The sequence below is a fragment of the Azolla caroliniana genome, unplaced genomic scaffold (genome assembly GCF_043228905.1).
Source record: "Azolla caroliniana isolate FFs.n. ecotype wild unplaced genomic scaffold, voAzoCaro1.0.p SCAF_572, whole genome shotgun sequence".
In the NCBI taxonomy this organism is placed as follows: Eukaryota; Viridiplantae; Streptophyta; class Polypodiopsida; order Salviniales; family Salviniaceae; genus Azolla; species Azolla caroliniana.
The window spans coordinates 439-20302 of record NW_028231007.1 but is presented as its reverse complement, the minus strand read 5'-3'; the positions used below and the strand labels follow the sequence as shown (position 1 = coordinate 20302).

At 37.3% G+C, this 19864-nt stretch overlaps 2 protein-coding genes across 3 annotated transcripts; both read right to left on the bottom strand.

The window, feature by feature from the left end:
- Window positions 1-1994: 1994 nt before the first annotated feature.
- On the bottom strand, window positions 1995-6193 carry LOC147847953 (D-xylose-proton symporter-like 3, chloroplastic). Of its 2 annotated transcripts, XM_087338724.1 has the most exons (14): window positions 5947-6193; window positions 5638-5750; window positions 5483-5561; window positions 5121-5180; window positions 4940-5006; window positions 4709-4833; window positions 4515-4616; window positions 4064-4435; window positions 3780-3827; window positions 3611-3673; window positions 3187-3267; window positions 2913-3011; window positions 2591-2728; window positions 1995-2423 (listed from the first exon to the last, which is right to left on the bottom strand). In XM_087338724.1, the coding sequence occupies exons 1-14, from the start codon at window positions 6169-6171 to the stop codon at window positions 2286-2288; spliced, it is 1710 nt and encodes a 569-aa protein (XP_087194850.1). In that variant the 5' UTR covers window positions 6172-6193; the 3' UTR covers window positions 1995-2285. The 2 variants fall into 2 exon arrangements, with proteins under 2 accessions (XP_087194850.1, XP_087194851.1); XM_087338725.1 differs by lacking the exons at window positions 5638-5750; window positions 5947-6193 and having other exon boundaries at window positions 5121-5188.
- A 6985-nt stretch (window positions 6194-13178) lies between these two features.
- LOC147847952 (protein NODULATION SIGNALING PATHWAY 2-like) lies at window positions 13179-16089 on the bottom strand. Its single transcript, XM_087338723.1, has 2 exons — window positions 14061-16089; window positions 13179-13557 (listed from the first exon to the last, which is right to left on the bottom strand). The coding sequence occupies exons 1-2, from the start codon at window positions 16021-16023 to the stop codon at window positions 13415-13417; spliced, it is 2106 nt and encodes a 701-aa protein (XP_087194849.1). The 5' UTR covers window positions 16024-16089; the 3' UTR covers window positions 13179-13414.
- Between the last annotated feature and the right edge of the window lie 3775 nt (window positions 16090-19864).

Here is a 19864-nt window from a genome sequence, read left to right as displayed (position 1 = left end):
AAGCCGAGCGAGACGATGCGCGTGAAGAGCGTGCGGCCGAGCCGCGGGTCGGGGGTCCCTAGGCCAAGCCCATTTTCCCCCTCGGCCGCATTGGCCGCCACCACGGACAATCGGGTGGACCCGAGCTCGGTCGGCCGGCTCGGCCTATGTGTCGTTAGGCCCCGCATCAGCAACCCGCTGAAGAATGCCGCGAACCACAGCCTCGCCGCCTCGAATAGGAGGAGCACCGACACCCACTCGAAGTCCCTTCGATTCAGGAACGAGACAAACCCCCCAAGTAGCACGACCGATGCCCACGTGAGGTCGCAACATGCGAGGAACCGTGAGAATGCGTACGCCCCGCCCACTATGCGTGCCGCCCATTTCGCTATCTCCAACCTCTCCTCGTAGCTGCCCACGACATCTTCTCTCGCCTCGTACAAGCGCCCCGCATGCCCCGTCCTCATCCTCGGGCCACTGTCTCGTGACGATCCTCGCTCCACATCGATCGTGACCCTTCCACCCGGCTCCATCCTTCCTATCCTCCTAAATTTATTATCTCCAACCTCACTTCCGCTTTGAACCCCCCACCCAACAAACTTCGATTGTTGACAACACGAGAAATCGTTTTGTCACCCTTGTGTGGAGAACAATGTCACGAACCCAATGGTGTCTATAATGCCATAGGTTGTCAATATATATGCTCCATTCAAGCCCAATAATTTTGAATTGTGTGTATGCTGCGAAAAACGTATACGCGTTCGTTGAAACCGTTTGCCGAATGTTCTCTCGGTTGGAAACTATTGATTGGGAGGGGAGGGAAAAGAAATTTCAGACATTACTACGTAATGTGCATTAAGTTTCTATTCAATTCCTATGCATTTGTAGTGCTTTTGGCTATTATTTCATGGCACATGTAGAGGGAAGTGAGACCATTACTAAAGAAAACTTTCCCGCCGCAATAAAAAGTCTTTGTACTACAAGAGATTGGATGGCTGACTCAAGTTTTGTCAACCCTCCTTTAGAGTTCATAAACATGAAACCTTCCCTTGCAAGTAAGCTTGAGATCAATTATTAGCATGACATCTAGGATAGCTAATTATAAATGATCATTTGTTAGCTTGCCAAAGCATAAAGCTTAACTTGTGTCAAAGAAAAAATTAGTCGTCGTTAAATAAGAAAAATCGTCGTGTATCTTAAAAACATGTAACCGTGTATGGATGGTAACCGATATTGCCTTAATTGCTGATGAAATTTTATGGACTTCAAACAAGAAAATACCACATGGGTTCAAGACCTAGCTAAGAACTCTCATACCTTTGAAGTTTCGTCGATACAAATTTCCCTATTCGATCTGATTTTACTACTTCTCTTCAAATAGTAGCATTTTGTTTGTAGGTTAACAATATATTAACAATGCATTACATGCTAAAGCATGATCTATGATATTCCTAATGGGTCTAGGTCAAAACTTACTTTTGTGCCTGGGTCTAGGTCAAAACTTACTTTTGTGCCTTGTGTAGTACCTAGATCAAAACTCACTTTGTGCCCACGCATCCTAATTTTTGGCTACCTACTTGTCCATTCACTGGTTTGATCTTCAATCATCCAAGCCTTCAGACGCTTCATATTCATCCAACTGATTCTTCATCACAATATAGATCTTGCTTCTTCAAAACCAGGATAAATATATACCCATTTACCATTTGTTAAACTTGTGCCATTCTTGCACCCTTTCTCAAGAGAATATGCAGATTATGTCATTTAAGAACATACATAAAATCCACTCAGAATATTTCTGTAATAGATCATATTATTTCTATATGAGAGTCTAAGCTCTTTATAATTCTAAATAGGAGGATCCAGGATGTGACGCATACATCAAAGGTTTATATCATTGCAGAATGAAATTATATTAACTCACTCACACATTACTAATATCATAAACAGGCTAAGAAACAGGCAAATTTAGATGAATTAATCATACTGATGATCTACTCAAGCAATTTATACAAATTTGATACATTTGAGCCAATGCTGCTTATTCATACATCAACACCGAGTACATTTGGAACAATCTGTGGAGAAGCGATTTCGATTGAGCTTTGTATGGAAGAGTGGCTTATTAAATTGATGATTGATGAAAACTATATGCTTGAATTTTCCTTCTCAGAAATACTTTTATGAAGAGATTTACATGTCCTGATATGTTCAGATAAACAGCACAAAGTGAAAACATCTTCACAATTCACATTCACATTATGTCAATATGCGTATCTGCATATTAATTAGCTAAGACAAACGTTCTAAAGCTTTGAAATCTTGGCTTCTATTTCTTCCAAGCTTAGCCCCTTGGTTTCTGGGACGAAAAATACTATGAACAAAAGTGCAATGACACCAATGATACCAAAACCAAAGAATGTACATGCTGCACCCAAGAGATCCTGTCATTCAAATGCATAACATCATGAAGTTACCCTCTCTTATAAAAAGTTAAGTTTAGTTCTATGTTTTCTTATCCTCATCATTATGAAAGCGATACTGTCTTGAAAAGATTTTGAGCTTTAAATTATGTTTCATTAATCATAAACACCATGGTAGAACGCTCTACCTGGATGGGAGCAAAGGCGAACGTAACAAGAGCATTTGAAGCAAAGTTGATAAGGACGGCTACACTTAATGCACGACCTCTCGTTCGTAAAGGGAAAATTTCTGACACCATCAACCATGAGATTGGTCCAAAAGAAACCTATATAGCAGAAAGTCGGAAGATTGGTGTCACCACTTTGAGTTGTAACACATACAATTGCTCCTTCCTCTCTTAATTTTTAACCCATAAACATCTCAGAGATACATCCATAATACACACACATCAGCAACCACGAATTTCCTACAGAAACAGCTGCAAATTATAATTGGTACTACATATTCACCTGATAGCAGCTGACATAGACGAGAAGAGAGATAACAGCCAATATAGAATATCCTTGGCCCACTGAATAGTATGTTCCAAGAAGGAAAAGAGAAAGCACCTGCGTGACAATCAGATACATTCAGTCCAAAATCAAGATTTATCCTTCATCCCTCACGTTAAACTCTTCAAGAATAGTCTAAGATATAATAGAAACAGCAGAATTTATGATTTTATAACAATAAACCGTAATGAAAACTTAAATTTTTATATTGCAAATACTGAACAAAACTTACGAGACCACTGACACCAGTGATTAGCAATGGCCTTCTTCCCAAGTCATCAACCTTAAAAACTGCAATCGCTGTCATAAGCAACTGTGCCACCCAAAACAGATTCAAATTCTTTTTGATCAATTTTACATACAAATGACCTAGTTTTAGAATCATCAAGTGCAATCAATATGTTCAGATGAGAATTGTTTAGTATGATTGAAAAAAACAATATGCAAGAATAGAACATTGCAGCAAACCAAAACCAGTTATCAAGAGATCCCAAAAGTAGATGTATCCAAGCATAATCCTAAACCCTAATTTTGTTACCTTATGAATTCTTTTTCATAGAAAAAATCCCCATTAAAACTAGACCTCCAAAACATCAACCCAACATTTCTCTTTTTCCATTTTATTTTTTCATTTATTTTTCCTGTATTTTTATCACCTTAAAGACGCCAATAATGATTGCAACACGAGTGGCATCTGCAGCTGCAGAAAAGCCTGCACTCTATTCTTGTAAAAGGAAAAGGAAATTTAGTACATTCTTCTTTAAATTTTTCATAGCAAAGAATCCACAAAAAGAATATATGACATGATGCACATGTTTGATTCACCTGAAGAATTGATGCTGCATAATAAAGCACACTCGGTTGTCCAGTTACCTGTATCCCAAGAAGGATCTCTTTAAAGAAATTTCAATACCAAGTATGTCTGGCAATGGAGAAACACTATTTACATTATTTTAAGAAATTCACTGATGAATTAAAAGTAATACTAGACAAAGACCCTCAATTTTTTCTTAAATTCGAAATATTAGCCCAAATTTTCTGTACTTCAAAATGTTGCCGCCATAAAGATAAATGCAATAGGAAATTTCATATATCATCCATCACTATACCTGCTGGAAGAAAACAAGTCCAGCACCAACTTTAAGAGCCTTCAAACTGCCACCTTCAAAAACTTCTGAGAATTTTGGCTCCTCTTTTGCATCAGATGACTGCAATGAGTCGAGTGTCTTGTCCACTTGCATTTCCACCACCTTGCTACTTGCAATACCTTTTCGCAGCTTATACAAAGCTTGTACCGCATTTCTTTTGGCTATTTCCAAGGGTTCCTTCCCTTGGACACCACGGAGTAAAAGCCAACGTGGCGATGGTGGAAGCCACCACATACCCAAACCCATCAACAAAGCTGCTGGAACTGCACACCCATACATTACACGCCAACCTCCTATTGTACCTATCTCAGCATTCCCTACAAGATAGCCAAGCTAATCAAAAGATATGGCAGTATAGCCATTTGATCTGAAGTTATGACAAAAAATGAAAAAATGCAACACTTCAACTTACAAGTATGCCTAGCACAATGAAAGCTTCTTTCAATGACACTAGAGTTCCACGAATTTGGGAAGGTGAGGTCTCAGCAATGTATAAAGGTGCCCCATGCATTGCCTATTTTCAAATAATTCCCAAAGACAAGTAAAAGGTTTAAAACTTAATATCGAACATGGAAAAAAAAATTCCCATTGAACAAAAAGACGTACCAAACCAATTCCAAGACCATATATAAGTCTTCCAACTAAAAGAAGTATGAAGCTAGGGGCTAAAGACGTGCTCAAAGCTCCGATAATATACAATGATGCTGCTGTTAGCAACTCTTTGCGCCGACCTAGAACAAAAACATAAAAACCATATGGATTAGTCCTTGCCTGATGGAGATATTAATAATGAGCAGGTTATGAGCAAATTTTTATTATAAAAATATATGAATGAACCTAAGGAGTCTGATATATTGAAGGCTAATATAGAGCCAATCAAGGCCCCATAAAGAGATCCACTCACCTGAAACATTAAAAGATATAATCATCACAGTGAGACACCACATTGCGACATCACACTTTCTGTGGCTAGTCATCTAATATGGAGCACAAAAATGTAGTAGGAAAAAGAACTCACCACAAGCCCCATCTCAATGGAACTTAAGTTGTACCATGGAATTCCACTCAAATCAGCAGACTGTCATCCTAAAGAGAGTGAGGTGAGAGATTTTACACTGATATTACAAACTATTCAGAATTGACATCCATTATTGCGGGTTACAAAAGACATGATTAGCAATCTAAGTTATTTATGTGCCTTTATATGCATAGATATGTCCAAATAGATGTAAATGTCCTATTGAATAGTATGCTATGATTTTGATCAGTACATTAATTATATTAACTATGATTGATCTCTCATTAGGTGGTCAAAATTGATATTTATGAAACTAAATATTTGATTATATCCAAATTGATATAGAAATAGTAAGGGTTTACCGTCAATGAGATTAAAGCCCCAGATGTGGCCCCAATATCGTATCCAAACAATGCACCGCCGACAGCCGGAAAAAAGAACCTGAAAGTTTTGTTTATATCTTAATCTAAATGAGTATCGTGTATCAGATGATGGAAAAGAAGAAGAAGTTTCATACGGAAGAATTGCAGCGGTCCAGCTGAAAGACTCTTCAGATATCTTAGAGGAAGTAACAAGTGATTCAGAGTCCGAAACTTCGTCGTCATCTTTTGATAAAGCATGCCACTTGGGCTGACCAAAATTTTTGATCAAAGGCATATTTTGTTAGATATAAATGCATCAAAATAAAGAAAAACAAAATTATGAAGAGAGAAAACCTTCCAATACTTACCTCACCAAAGACCCGCCGCCCCATCTCATATGTGTATATATATATATAGAGAGAGAGAGAGAGAAATAATATAAACAGAGATGCAGTGATGCGTACCTTATAAGATCGTGAAGATGATTTGGTAATGTTGATCATCGGGGAAGAAGACAGGGTTAATCGGGTCGATGAGAACAGAGCAGGATAGGGACTGAGGTGATGTTGTTTCTGCTGCTTCTGACGATGATGAGGGGATGAAGATTGCTGCACAAGCAATGAATTAGGGCCAAGCCAAGGAGAAGATTTAGGGCGTGAGTGTAAGGAAGAAGAACAGAGGAAAGCCATGTGTGTGTGTTTGTGTGTGTGTGTGTGTGTGTGTGTGTCCAAGAAGGCCTTATTTAGTTGGGGAGAAGGCATTATTAACAAACAAATGGGGGTGGGTGCTCTCTTTTGGGTTGGCATTTAGATAAGGGAAAGGGAAAGGAGATTTCATATCATTTCTATACACACATCTGTGAGCAAATCAACTAGCAGTAGGATTACAACTAACTTATATCCCATTATCGGCTTCTTTGATCGGTCCTGACCATCAATCACCCTTAACTCGTATTTTCGTACCCATTCCGATGCACACCCATTGGAACATCAAGACATTCAAATACAGAAATCTTGTCATCACAATTTGTAGCGCACTGCCGACTTTCCAATTTCGACACCGTAATCCGTTACGGATGGAATCCTACCCTTTCCCTCATCTCTCAATCTCGTGTGACACATTTGGGGATCTCGAAAGTACGAAATGCTACCGCTATACATGAATCATGTGCAGAGTGGCTAATGCAACAACATAGCCTGGTTTGGAGGAAGAGAGGCAAACATATAACGTTGTGGAATGATTTCCTTTTACGAGATCAAACGCCATTTTTACAAGTGACGACCAATCTCTTATACCATTGCTCCATTGAGTCTCTTCAATGGTTATCATCTAAGTTGAACAAGAATGGAAGGTACATAACTTTGATTATGGATAGTGGCATATCTTGGAATACTCTACAGTTGCATTCTAATTCCACTGTATCAAAGGTCCTCATTTGGAGAGCATTGATTGGGGGTTTGCCTCTGGGATTAGCTCTAAAGCAATGTGAAGTAGCTACACGGAATTGCTTCTTTCACATTGTTCGAGTAGAAGTAAATGTCTGATTGCTCATCGCTTTGTGGTATTACATTTCTCAAATTTGGCAAGTTTTGTTACATTGTTATTTGTCGCTAAGACAATGGGTGTTCGTACAATTCACACAAGTTAACCCGAAATCAAAGACGGAGATTGTTTGTTATTTCCCAAAATTTGAGGATTGTGTCATAATTGGGATATGCACAATGCTTTTGTATTTTATGGTAGGCATGACACCCACATAACTTGCTTTGTCTAACATGTCGTGATTTTTATGATAAAGCAAAAGTTAAGACAAGTTGATTGTTGAGCTAAGGGAAGAACAAATAGGTAAGGGGTTACAGATGAATCAATAGGGAATTGCAAATAAGATATGGATCATGAGAATGAAGATGTGGAGGAAGAACATAGCAAGAGACAATAGATTGTGAGGGGAGACCAATGGATAATAGGCATGCCGAAATATCTTTGCAATTAACCTTTGAAAGCATGATTGATGTGTGCTTGAGGAGTAAGGATATGACACATGATATCATGCCAAGGAATTTATGGGATTAAATATTTCGTATAAGTTGTTGCATGCCTAAACAATTCATCTAGTCGAGTTAAATCTTTTGTGATTAAGTACCGCATATTGGTAGGTTGTGTTGAATAATTAGGACCATGTTGTGTTGATAAAGTGAACATGAATTAGTCAATCAAACCAAAGCTAAATGAAGAAGGTTTCAAAAAAATTGAAGAGAAAACTAACAAGTTGCATCATATCACTACATGCAGAAAAAGTACATCTCATATTGCGAAGGATCTTTACGAGGTAAAATGAGTGCATATAAAGATCTAAGGAAATGATACACCAAGTTATGAAGAGCTTGCACTCCAAAAAGTACTTTGAAGGTCAAGATAACAATCACATCTAATGGGTTCATTCCAAGCAAGGACAATGTGATGTTGATGGATGTTGGAGAACACTCTTCCACCAAGGAGTTGTGAAGTTTGAAGATATAGCAAAATGGTTCCTCGTCATGAAGAGGAGATGGAGTCAATTCAAAGGAATTAGACTTGGGAATCCTCGATGATAAAGGATTAGACTAGTGTCTATTTTATTGCCAATGATACAAAAAGAGATAGGTGCCAATTATTTCTTAGCCACTAAGGTGTCCACCTATCGATTCAACTCTTGAGCGGGGATGTTGCGTTGTTCTCAACATTTTTTTTTCTTTCATGCGTACTTCTTAATGTTTTACTATTATGATCCCTTACCCTAGGAGCTTACAAAAAGCTCACCCATCACATCAAGTGATGGGTAACATCCCTTGCCATGATGCCAAATCATCATTTATGCTCTAAGTACATTACACTGAACCCATGTCCTTTCTCGGCCAAAGTTTTATCTCCTCACAATGGTTATAACGTGGGATCGAATCTTCAATTACCTCTAGTTTTATGACACAAGTTGGAGTTGTTTTCAATCATTGCCAACTTTTTAGCAACCATAATATATCACTTAAGAGCGCTTCATCTCACTATGTTGAACTCGACTAAGAAGCTTGCTCACTCAACCCAAAGACATAATCAATCACTTAAATTGAGACAAGAAAGTACATAAAAGGAATAACTATGTTTTGATTAGTCAATCATTAATGACTTTAATATAAGAGGATTGGTACAAATCTTAGATTAAGTCACTTAACACTTAGGTATAAGTAGTATCACAATTTGGTATATTTGAGAGGCCATATGTTTGAAGGTATTCCAAAACGTGACCAAAAGACTTGCCCAAATACTTTCTAGGATTTGGACAAAGATTGTGCATAATCTCATAGATTCTTTGGATAACATAAAAGGTAATACATAACAGAAGGAGTTGTAACGATTGCAATTCATGCCATATGGAACAAATGAATATTTTATGGGTGGATTGGTTTTAATTTATACTGAAGTATTTTATTTAAGCCAATAATTAGAACTTAGCTTGGGGGTCATTAACTATATGTATATATATCATATAAAACCTTAGGGTGTTTCTTAATACTAATGTGGTATAAAAAGACAACTTTTTGAATCTTATGCAACAAAGCAATGGAAAACACTATTAGTAAGAAGCACATTAACATATAATGATTAAGAAACGTACAAATGTGTTGATTGATAGTGGACACATATCTACAAGGATGACAAAGAGGATTATGATATAGACGCACCCAACAAAAATTAAGAAATACCTCATCAAGGAGAAAAGTCCATAGGGAAAGATCTAGTTGAATAAAATATGAAGGATTGGTAACCCAACAAGAAAAAACAACACACCCAATAACACAAAAGGGTATAGCTAGTGTAGTCCATGTTATTCCTTTATTAACAAAGAAAAGGATACCACTTAAGTAGAAAGTCAAAACATAATTAAAAAATTATCCGTGATGCCAATTCAAATATCATCATCACTCAAAAACCCAATTGCATGGATCCACGAAATGTTCTAGTAATACCACCAAGCATTCTAGCTTGGATCAACAAACAAATCAAATGCAAAATACACCCAAAAGATTGGATATTAGCATGCAAACATTATGAGTCATTTATAGTTCAAGAATAAAAGCAAATTGATGAACTTACAACATTACCAACATCTATAGTGATATGTTGCAAGGTAGAGTACAGGGAGTTGATTGATGCCTAACAAGAGGTGGAAAGAGACACCAAAGAGGCTTTAGATAAGCATGGTCCCTATATGGACAATCTCTTACTAGAGGCTCTAAGGACAAGTTCTATTATAAATTATTAATGCTTAGTGTGAGTATAAAGAGTCCAATATAACTTAAATGGACACTCCTATTGCTCGTGAATAGATCATCTAAATTGTAGTGTTGTTGATAATATTATATCTCGCAAGGTTTAATAATATCAATTGTCAACTAATACGCACTATTTGATGTTTGGGTAGATTGCATTCAACTCATATTCACTTGTGACTCTCTTTTCATTCATTGAATTTACGCTTCTAGAATATGTTTAAGTCATTATCAACTTAAATTTTGAGAATTCATTGGTGAAAACAACATGCATGTTCATTCATCTCCATATCAAAGTATTTTATTATGTTGTTTTTTCACTTTTCTCAACTGTACAACACTATTCTCTTAACATTATGTTTAGATCATATGAGTAGTACCAAATTCCAATCTACAAGTCTACAATTCAAAGGTGGCGTAAATGGTGTCATAACACTCTAATTATATCTTAAGTTTCTAGAAAGGCTATTGTACTCTCTATCTCTCCTATTGAACACGTTATAAGTAGGTGGTGAGCTTACATACAGTGACTAGGGATCTTAAAAAAGGGTGAATTGGGTTTACATGTCAAACATCCAACTTGTGCATGATTGGAGAATTTTAACATTGAGAAAATAATCGTAGGGCAAAGAAAAACTAGACATTTGAAGATAATAATATCTTTCAAGCAAACCTCATGTTTTAACCCCATGACACAGCATGAGCATGGATTTTTTTAACTAAAGACAGTGAAAGACATCACACGATCACAATTTTTTTTAAAAGTGATGTTCCCTCGTTTCCATAACATCGCATGGAGCCTTTTGACTTGTGTCTCTTTAAATGCTGCAAACACTACTATTTAATATTTCCAAGCTCTACACATTATAACTTTTTAATGTTCTCTAAGGTGGGAGTAGCAATGCCCATGTTGAGTATTTTAAGTAGTTAAATCTCTGATTTTTTATTAGAGTGTCATAATCTTGATTTAATGGTATCAATGTCGATTTAAGTATTAAATCTTGTTTCATTGAAGTCAATTGGGTGAAAGGTAATCGAGCCTTTACCATCAACCCATGAGATAAACTAAAGATAACGTCACAAATAATTATCTGTTATGTCACAATCGATCCAAATTTGCATAATCTAGAACCCATGGACCTAGAAGTGCCTACGACTTATTAAAAACAATTTGGGTGTCCTTGAAGCAAGCACAAGCTAAGAAGTCAGCTTTTGTGTAGACACACGGTGAACTTTAAAATAAAAGAGCATGAAACACGTAAGGTGGAAACCAAGCCAATGATTTATAGAGTCGTAGTATCATTTCCCTCATATCATCAACATTTCGCACACAATCACATTGATGAATAGTCTGTGATTCCTTTCCCCGAAAAACCCAATCTCTCATTCTATGTTATTAAAAAATCATTCCACTTGTCACTCCAATAATACTGTAAAACATCAATGTACATACCTATAGCATGTTTGCATAGTGATCCACGGGATCACTTGGCCGTTGGTATGTAAATGATAATTTGTAAAAAAGTATAAATCTACTTATTTACAATGACCTAGAAAGAAAATCTATCATTTTCTATTCTTCATCTAAACCTACAAATATCTTTCTTCTTGTGCAAAGCAGACTAAAGGGAAACTAGAATGTTTTCTTACAAAGCAATGACGCACTTGCCATTAAACCACTAAGTCGATATATGTCAATTAATAACTCAATATTTGAGTTAATAATTATGCTTGAATCTAACAAGTTGACACCTGTGTGAATTAATAACTCAATATTTGAGTTAATAATTATGCTTGAATCTAACAAGTTGACACCTATATCTAACTATTGCAAACCAAAATATGTTAATATTCATCATAAAGTCTTCTAAATGATCATGATTGAATAAATTAGTGTCAAGCCTTCAATACAATTTTCCTTTCTTAGTTAAATTTCGTTATCTTCTCCATTGTTTACAATCCCTTCTTGTTTTATTTTATAATACGTGGTTCATCGATACTTAATAATTATTCTTTGTAACACCGTGATGTTATCAATGTATGATTCACAAACATCTACCAAGTAGGAAGGTTTGTATATTCCAACTTGGTGATACAACCATGAGCACGTTCCATCTTAGCATACTATATTTGGTTTCTCAAACATTTCTAGAAAACTTTACATGATGGGTTTACTTTGACATATTCTCTCTTAGTTACATATTTAGTAAATACACTCTTTGGAGCTTAGAATATAATCTCTAAGGTTATGTAATCAAATTTATCACATTTACAAGGTATATCATGTAACAAGTAATGTCTTCAAAATAAAGATAGGGTAGCACATTTTGACTTCTAATAATCAATATCGAGACATAATGTAATTAATCTATGTTTCTCTAGATTTTGCCTTCAAAATTTTGCATTGACAACCCCATTCTCAACCCCTCCCTCACGTATGATCTTGCTTTGTTACTCAATCATTTACCATCACTTATTTAAAATCTCTCTCATGTTCCACAATTGCATCATCAATTGATCCAAATAATGGGCCCTATAGTTTTTCTATCTTGTTTTGTATGGTGTGTGCGTGTGTGCGTGCGTGTGTGTATGTTGAATGTTACTTTAAGTAGGTAGTATTTATTCAATCATATAAAATTTTCTATATTGTTTTATATACATATGTGCGTGCATTTTTAAGTAGGTCGTATTTATTCAATGGGGGCCCTTTCAAATATATTAGGTAGTCCATTGTGAGATCAACCATGAACAAATAACAATTGTGATCATACAATTTACCACAAACTCATGATAATTAAATAGCTCTGTCACTACGTTAAAGAGCTGAGATAGTATACACAATTATTGCCCTTTCAACTATTTAGAGACATTTACTGAGATGTATATATTAGAACTAACAATAGACAAAAGACCAAATCTCCTTCAATATGTTAAGAAGCTATGAAAAGTTGCTAGAGAATAGCTATATGCTTAATAACCTACAAAGCATTTGGAACTCAAATGGTAGTATGTACTTTTAAAAAATAAATAGAATGTATACTGGATTACCTAATCTGATAATGCTTCATCAACAGGACACAATTGACCATTGTTAGTTCATGTGACATTATCATAGATTTACAACTCATGTAAACTTTTGCTACGTATAGCATCCATGTTTTCATTGTCACAAAGAAACTCTGCAATATTCATGAAGAAAAAACACTCAATTATGATTCCACATAGTGCATTGATCATCACAATGATATTTAATAAGAGATGAATTGGGCATTAAAAGTACTAAGTGATTGCTTAGCAAGTAAACTTAACACAGTAAAGCTCGATTCAACCTTAGTTTTTGAAATATTAAAAAAAAATTTGTTTTTTCATATTCATAAATTATACCCACCACGTCTTCAAATAGCTTCTGATAATAATATAATGTAGCTATAATAGACTATAGTACATTGTATCAAGCATGTCCATGATACAAAAAAGATAAAGAACAAATGAAGTTAGTCATGTCTTCCATTGTTCAATGGAGACTAAATGTTTCATGTTCCATGCTTTGATGGGAAGTAAAAAAAAAATCCATGCCTTAAATATTCTCCCATTATCTTCATTTTGTCAATGATTTCAGTCTCTTATTTCATAGTAGGTTGACTAGTTTGCAAACCACTTTCAAGGTGGGGTATTGCTGTTTTGCCACCATATAATGTTTCCAATAAATTGACAGGAAATGGGCTTCTCTCTCTCTCCCATCTTTGCTTGCTTTTGCACTCTCTCCTCTCTCTATATAAACAACCAATTGACACAAAAAAGTAATTGTTATAGAACCAACCATTACCTCCCAGTGGTGGGGCTAAATATACAAAAGAGAAAGAAAATTTTGATCTGAATTTGGACGGATATTTAGAAATGAGACGGGAAATATTTTCTACATACTTTTCTGTTATGTAGTGTAAATCCACCCTTATTTCATCCAACTGTCCAGGTTCTCATCCAATCGTGACTAGCACAATTCCATTGCTATGGCCAATGCATAGGTAGGTATACAGATAATAGGAAACATAGGCATCCAAAACATATTATTATAGATCACGCATCAAAGAAGTGAATTTACATCACTCCAGATGATCTCACTTGCGCATAAATGTAAAAATCCAATCTCAGAATCCAAACTCGACAAATGGTTTGCTTATTCATTCCCCCGTCATAAATGATAGATTTGATGACAAAAATATGCAAATGTCCTCTCCATCAATTCCATACAGAGGCAGCAAAAAGAGGCTTACCTCGCCATCCCAGGACGAGGCGGTCACTTCTTTCATCGAGCTTGAAGCCATCTTTGTAAAGCCCTAGAAGAAGCTGAGCTTGAGACACATTGTGGAATGACAATGGACGAGGTTTGAAACCGAGTGAACGAAGAAGGGAGCACCAATTGTCGGTCAACAGTTTTGCCCTGACCTCGGCTCGGCAAAACCCGTTCCACACAGCCACTGTGCTATTGATCCGAGGCGCAAGGAACACCCTTTCCACGAGCATCCGAGCCACAGTTTCAGACTCAAGGCATACCTCCAGAGAGTCGCATACTGCAGAGTAGTGATGAAGGGCTTCGAAGAAGGAGGCGGCTGCTGTCGTTGTACCGCAACCTAGCTCTTCCTCCACGAATGTGAACACGACAGGATTGAGCCTCCGCACCCCTCGGAAGAAGGAAGACACAGTCGTGGGTGCCTTATGTGGCATGTGTGGGAGATTGAGCATGCAATTTACCACCAAGGCTTCTCCTTTTGTAAGCTTGATATTTGATGCATTCAGTTCCTCATCTTCACTGCTGTTGATGGTAAGAAGGCCGAAACTAAACGGCACATCGAGTGACGATGCGAATTCGGTGAGACGTTTACCTGTTTCTTGCACTGTGGCGAGCCCTCTGTCTGCATAAGGCCGATACAAGGCAGTGATCTTTAGCTCAGGGGCCCCGCCCTTCCTCGAAGCTAAGGCTTGCATAAGTGGGGGCCACTGGATACCTTCCATGATCTCAAAGTCAATAATGTGAATATGTTGCTCCTCTTCCACGGCCTCCAGGATTGCCTCATTAGCTGTGAAATGACTAAACTTGATGTAGGGCGACACCTCGTGAAGAATTTGGAAGGCCGAGAGGATATCTGTTTGCGGATCGATGTGGTATCTATCCCCATGAATCCCCCCTGACTCTATCCGGCACTGAAGCCCCCAGGTAAAGTATGTGGCCACACGTTGCATCGTGCTACCTGTACAAGAGACTAACTCTTTGAGCCGAACCAATATCACTGAAGCTAAGTCCATGTCCCTTGTGGCCACTGCCTCAGCACCCGCAATGAGGAGGTGGACAAGGCAAATCTCATTATAATCACTCTCACACCTAATGGCCCCAAGTGGAGACCCGAGGATCGGATTCAATCCAAACCCTCGTATATCATCTTGGTGTATTTGTGTAATGATTGTATTTGTACCATCATCTCGAGCAGTATTCTCCGATGGACATGGACCATTTTCATTCTGGTTTGTGTTAAAAGCAATGGCCGAAGTATATTCTTTGAACCCGTCATTATTATAATGCTGCTTGGCATTTGAGGTGAAAGGATTACCAGAAGACCCATATTCATTGAACCCATCTTGCAAAGGGAGTTGAACACCAATACTGGCAGTTGTTATCAGATTTCTTTCAGCATCACTAGGTCCGAAAGGAATCAATTTGGACCCATCAGCAAAGATTCTTCCTCCTTGGCTAAGGTCTTCATCCATCTTCGTCTTTTTCTTTTTCAAAGAAGGAGCAAACATCTCTTCTAGGCCAATATCGGCTTTCTTTTGTCTTTCCCACAAGCCAAAATCGGACATTCCAGGGTCACCAGTATTTGAAGAGTCAGGCGAATTGCCCGAACATGAAGTGCCTGGCGCAGCATAATGTGACGGATAGGAGAAGTCGGCTGAATCAGGAAACCATGTATGTTCGAGTGGTGCAATCTCTGTGCATTTTGGGTCGAACACGAGACCCATCAACTGATCCCCACAAAAGGACCCGGCCGAAGTGGAACCATCACTGCATGTGTGTGAACTCACTGGGCGTGGTGTTAATGCAGTGGAGTAAATCAATGGATTTGTAAGTAATTCATCCATAGAATCATAATCATAACCCCCTCCTCCTCCTCCTAGACTCAATACAGGATTGTAATAAATTTGGCCTATATTACTAGCCGGGTAAAAATCAATGTGTTTCATTCCAAACCAAGACCAAATATCATTATCATGCCCTGCAAATATAGCGCAAATTTGGAACTTACTTCAAAGGTCCTAATTGTCTAGAACCAATAGAGCACACAACAATTTTGCTATCACGTGTCAAGAGAAAATGGGATACGGTCACAAAAATTACTGTGGCTATAAAATATCGGAACAGATATAGTACACAGATAGTGAGACATGCAAAAAGACATCCAGTTAAAATTAAGAGACTGAAAGTGCAAAGATGAAAAAGGAAGTAAGCTAATGGCAGAGGTGGATCTATGTGACCCTAAGGGAAACAGAGACCATTGAAGCGGGGGAAGCAGGGGAAGCAGGGGAGGATAAGACCGAAAACCCTCAAAATCAATCTGCTCTGTCGGTGTAACCTTTGCTTTTTTGTTAAGCAAACTAAATCATGGCGATTATCTTCTCTGAGATGAACTCAGATGCATATGGACTTTGTGTAGAGAGAGGGAGAAAATGGAGAAGATTTACATACCACATGAGAATGATTAAAGATGGAAGTGTAGTAGTGGCCATGGAGATTTGAAAGGGGGGGTGGGGTTTTGGGTGGGTAAATTGCTCCCTTCCTTTGCCACAGTAGTTTGGTGTTGCAGAGGAAAAAGAGGGGAAGAGTCAGAAACCATGTTCCTTCCTTCCTTCCTTCATTCATTCAGTCATTCTCTCTCTCTCTCTCTCTCTCTCTCTCTCTATGTAGCTCTTCTTCCCTCACCCCAAGACAAGCTTTAAAGCCTAAAGGTTACTCACATACGGTCTCTGTCTGTATGGATGTATAATCATGTATGCATGCATGCATGCATGTATTTAAGGATGGATGTATCAGTATGTATGTGTGTATTGTATCATGTATGTGGATGTAAGTATGTATGTATGTATGTATGTATGTATGTATGTATTGTATTGTATGTATGTATGGATGTATAATCATGTATGCATGCATGCATGCATGTATTTAAGGATGGATGTATCAGTATGTATGTGTGTATTGTATCATGTATGTGGATGTAAGTATGTATGTATGTATGTATGTATGTATGTATGTATGTATGTATGTATGTATGTATGTATGTATGTATGTATGTATTGTATTGTATGTATGTATATGTATGTACTGTACTGTACTTTATGTATGTATGTATGTATGTAATATGCCTACAACTTCTCTTTGCTTGGATAACGGCCCACATACGCCTCCACATGCTACACACCCTCATCTGTCGGACACACAGTTCGTCTCAGACCATTTCCGAAAAGATTATTCTTCATTAGTAGAACTTCTGCATACATGTCGAAATGTTTAGGCGGGAAAACATTACAATGGCTCTAGCCATGATAACCCATAACAAACCACAATGAAGCAGAGTGAAAGGTCTTAGACCATTTCTTCCCTCCCTTCTGAAGAAATACTCGGAATCAAGACTTGAGGAGCCCCTCGTGCTCGACTTCCTCCTCTGCATGATAACCATTGACCATAGTCTTCAATCCCATTTCACACATCATGAGATGCAAAGGCTTTCTACATTCCCTCGACAGGCATGCTTCTAGGGGTAGCTCTTGTAAGTTCCTCGAGAAAGTATAGGAGACTTCCCTCCCAATCTTCGACCTTTGTAGCATCCCACTTTCTTATAATGGAGTAGAACTCTTGTATTGGATTATTGGCGATCAGTATCTAGTCACACCAGAGAGAGACCCTTGAAACTCAAACTAGCAAACCCATCCTAATCAACTAGCACATATACTGGCCTCGTAACTCTCTCGTTACTCTTCGAATGAAACAATCAACGCAAGTTGGCCATACCCACATATGTATCGAGATTATTGTAGGTTGATCGTGACTTTATTTCCTTCCACTTTTGCTTCGATCATGGATCAATTCATGAATTTCTCCCCTAAAGATTTTGAGTTGCAATATGTATGTTTGCTTACAATTGCCACAAATCTAGAATTGTCACATGGAATTGACTCTAATTATGGCATTTGTCGTCGATGAATTTACATACGGGCGATTGAAGTACAAATTAAGCTACCTAACATTGCATGCATGCTATTAGCCCATAGGTATCAATAATTAAAGTGCCAATTTGCACATAGGCTTCAAAAAACTCAGAGAGCGTGATTAGGCTTTGGATCTTTTGATTGCATTGTCCTGTGTTGTCTTCTTTACGAGACTTGGATTCTGTGCAAGTTGGGATTTTGGACCGTAACGAGACAATAGTTGCGATAATTGGCGCTTTGATTTGCATGGCCTACTTCGTATCTATCCTTAATCAAACATTAGTATAACTAAAACATGTTTAGAGAAAATAAAGTATTTGTTGTACCTACATGCAAATGCTTATTGAAATGACTAGGAGTGGACTTCGTGCATAGCCATGATCTTCCTAATACACTGTTTTATAACTATGCTTAGTGCCCCCTTGCCATTGGGTTTCGGTCCCCCATGTCACCACATAAACACATGTTCTCAAATGAATTTGTCCACCACTTTTCAATCTCTTCATCCCATAAATCATATTATTGCGCTCATCTTCCATATATATTCTATTCAACCACTTAGAAAGGAGTTCAAACTTATTTTAATATATTTGTATTCCCATTTAATAAACACTCAATAATCGAGGAAATTATGAATCCACCTTACATGCCTAAATTATGTTAGGGAAGTAACACTTTCAATAATATCATACCCAATTGGTTTAAGGAAAGTGCACCTCTCTCAAGATTGTATCACTCCATGTTGGGGCTAAAGAAAATTTGTCGCTATAATATGAACATCAAGGTTCATTGGAAAGATTTGAGCAACCACAAATATTTGCAATGATTTTGCATTAAATTTTATGATGTTTTGGCACTATGTTAGAACAAGGGACTTTTGTAGAGCAATAATATCATGTTGGGTCTAGTTGCTTTGAAAAAGGTGCACTTAACCATCTTCACCATATATTTCTGAGCACAAAGGACCCCTCAATGTCTATAGTAGGATATAGATACATCTAGAGATCAAACATCAAACCTACGCTATATATTTCATGTCGCCAAATATGTACCACCCATTATCACATCAAAGTGTTGATATGCTTACAATATTGACAAGACACGTGATAAGATTACACATGCTTGGTTTGTGGTCCAATTGTGTGCCTTACTATCTTTCCTACCAAATATAAAATATAATATGCTGCATTATGATTTTGAGGGAAACATTTGTGTGGTCATTGCTATATAAAAGGGCAATACGAGTATGCATGCACGTTGATGTAGTGAATTACAATATTTGATGGTGGATTTTGAATATGCACCTTCAACCCATGTTGTAGCATAATGATATATTGAAATAACATCTGGACAAGGAAGCATGTGCAATTTGAGCAATATTTCAGTATATGATTTCGATACATAATTAAAATGACTTAATTCTTTGTGTTTAGAAAGAAATTTGTCGAATGCTTCATTGTAGATGACACTCTCTGATTGAGCTAGCAAAATGTCATGGATATTTGCCACATATGGCCGGGTAAGTATTAACATCATGAAAACATTAGGTCTGCATTGGTTACAACATGCATACTAACTTGAATTCTTACATTTTATGACCTTGATAAAAAATCGTCTACTTTATTGTGCATGTGTCTGATAGTTAACTTTTACCACTAGAACTTTGTTCACTATTAGTCCAATTATTGTTACGACATTTCATGTTATGGAAAAGTAGAAGCATGTCGAGAAAAAACAATTTTATAAATACATCCTCATCTAGACAAATCCATGCTAGATTTGACTCAATGTCCACCTAATATTCCATTCTCATGATTCTCCT

What these genes read in the sequence shown, in the direction of transcription:
- LOC147847952 (XM_087338723.1), bottom strand. Translation starts at nt 16,023, where the DNA reads ATGAAACACATTGATTTTTACCCGGCTAGTAATATAGGCCAAATTTAT. An exon ending in CCTCGTCCTGGGATGGCGAG is followed by an intron (nt 13,558 to 14,060) that starts GTAAGCCTCTTT and finishes TTGTTTATATAG; the next exon opens with AGAGAGGAGAGAGTGCAAAA.
- LOC147847953 (XM_087338724.1), bottom strand. Translation starts at nt 6,171, where the DNA reads ATGGCTTTCCTCTGTTCTTCTTCCTTACACTCACGCCCTAAATCTTCT. An exon ending in CCATTGAGATGGGGCTTGTG is followed by an intron (nt 5,007 to 5,120) that starts GTGAGTTCTTTT and finishes TTAATGTTTCAG; the next exon opens with GTGAGTGGATCTCTTTATGG. An exon ending in GACTTGTTTTCTTCCAGCAG is followed by an intron (nt 3,828 to 4,063) that starts GTATAGTGATGG and finishes CTTGGGATACAG; the next exon opens with GTAACTGGACAACCGAGTGT.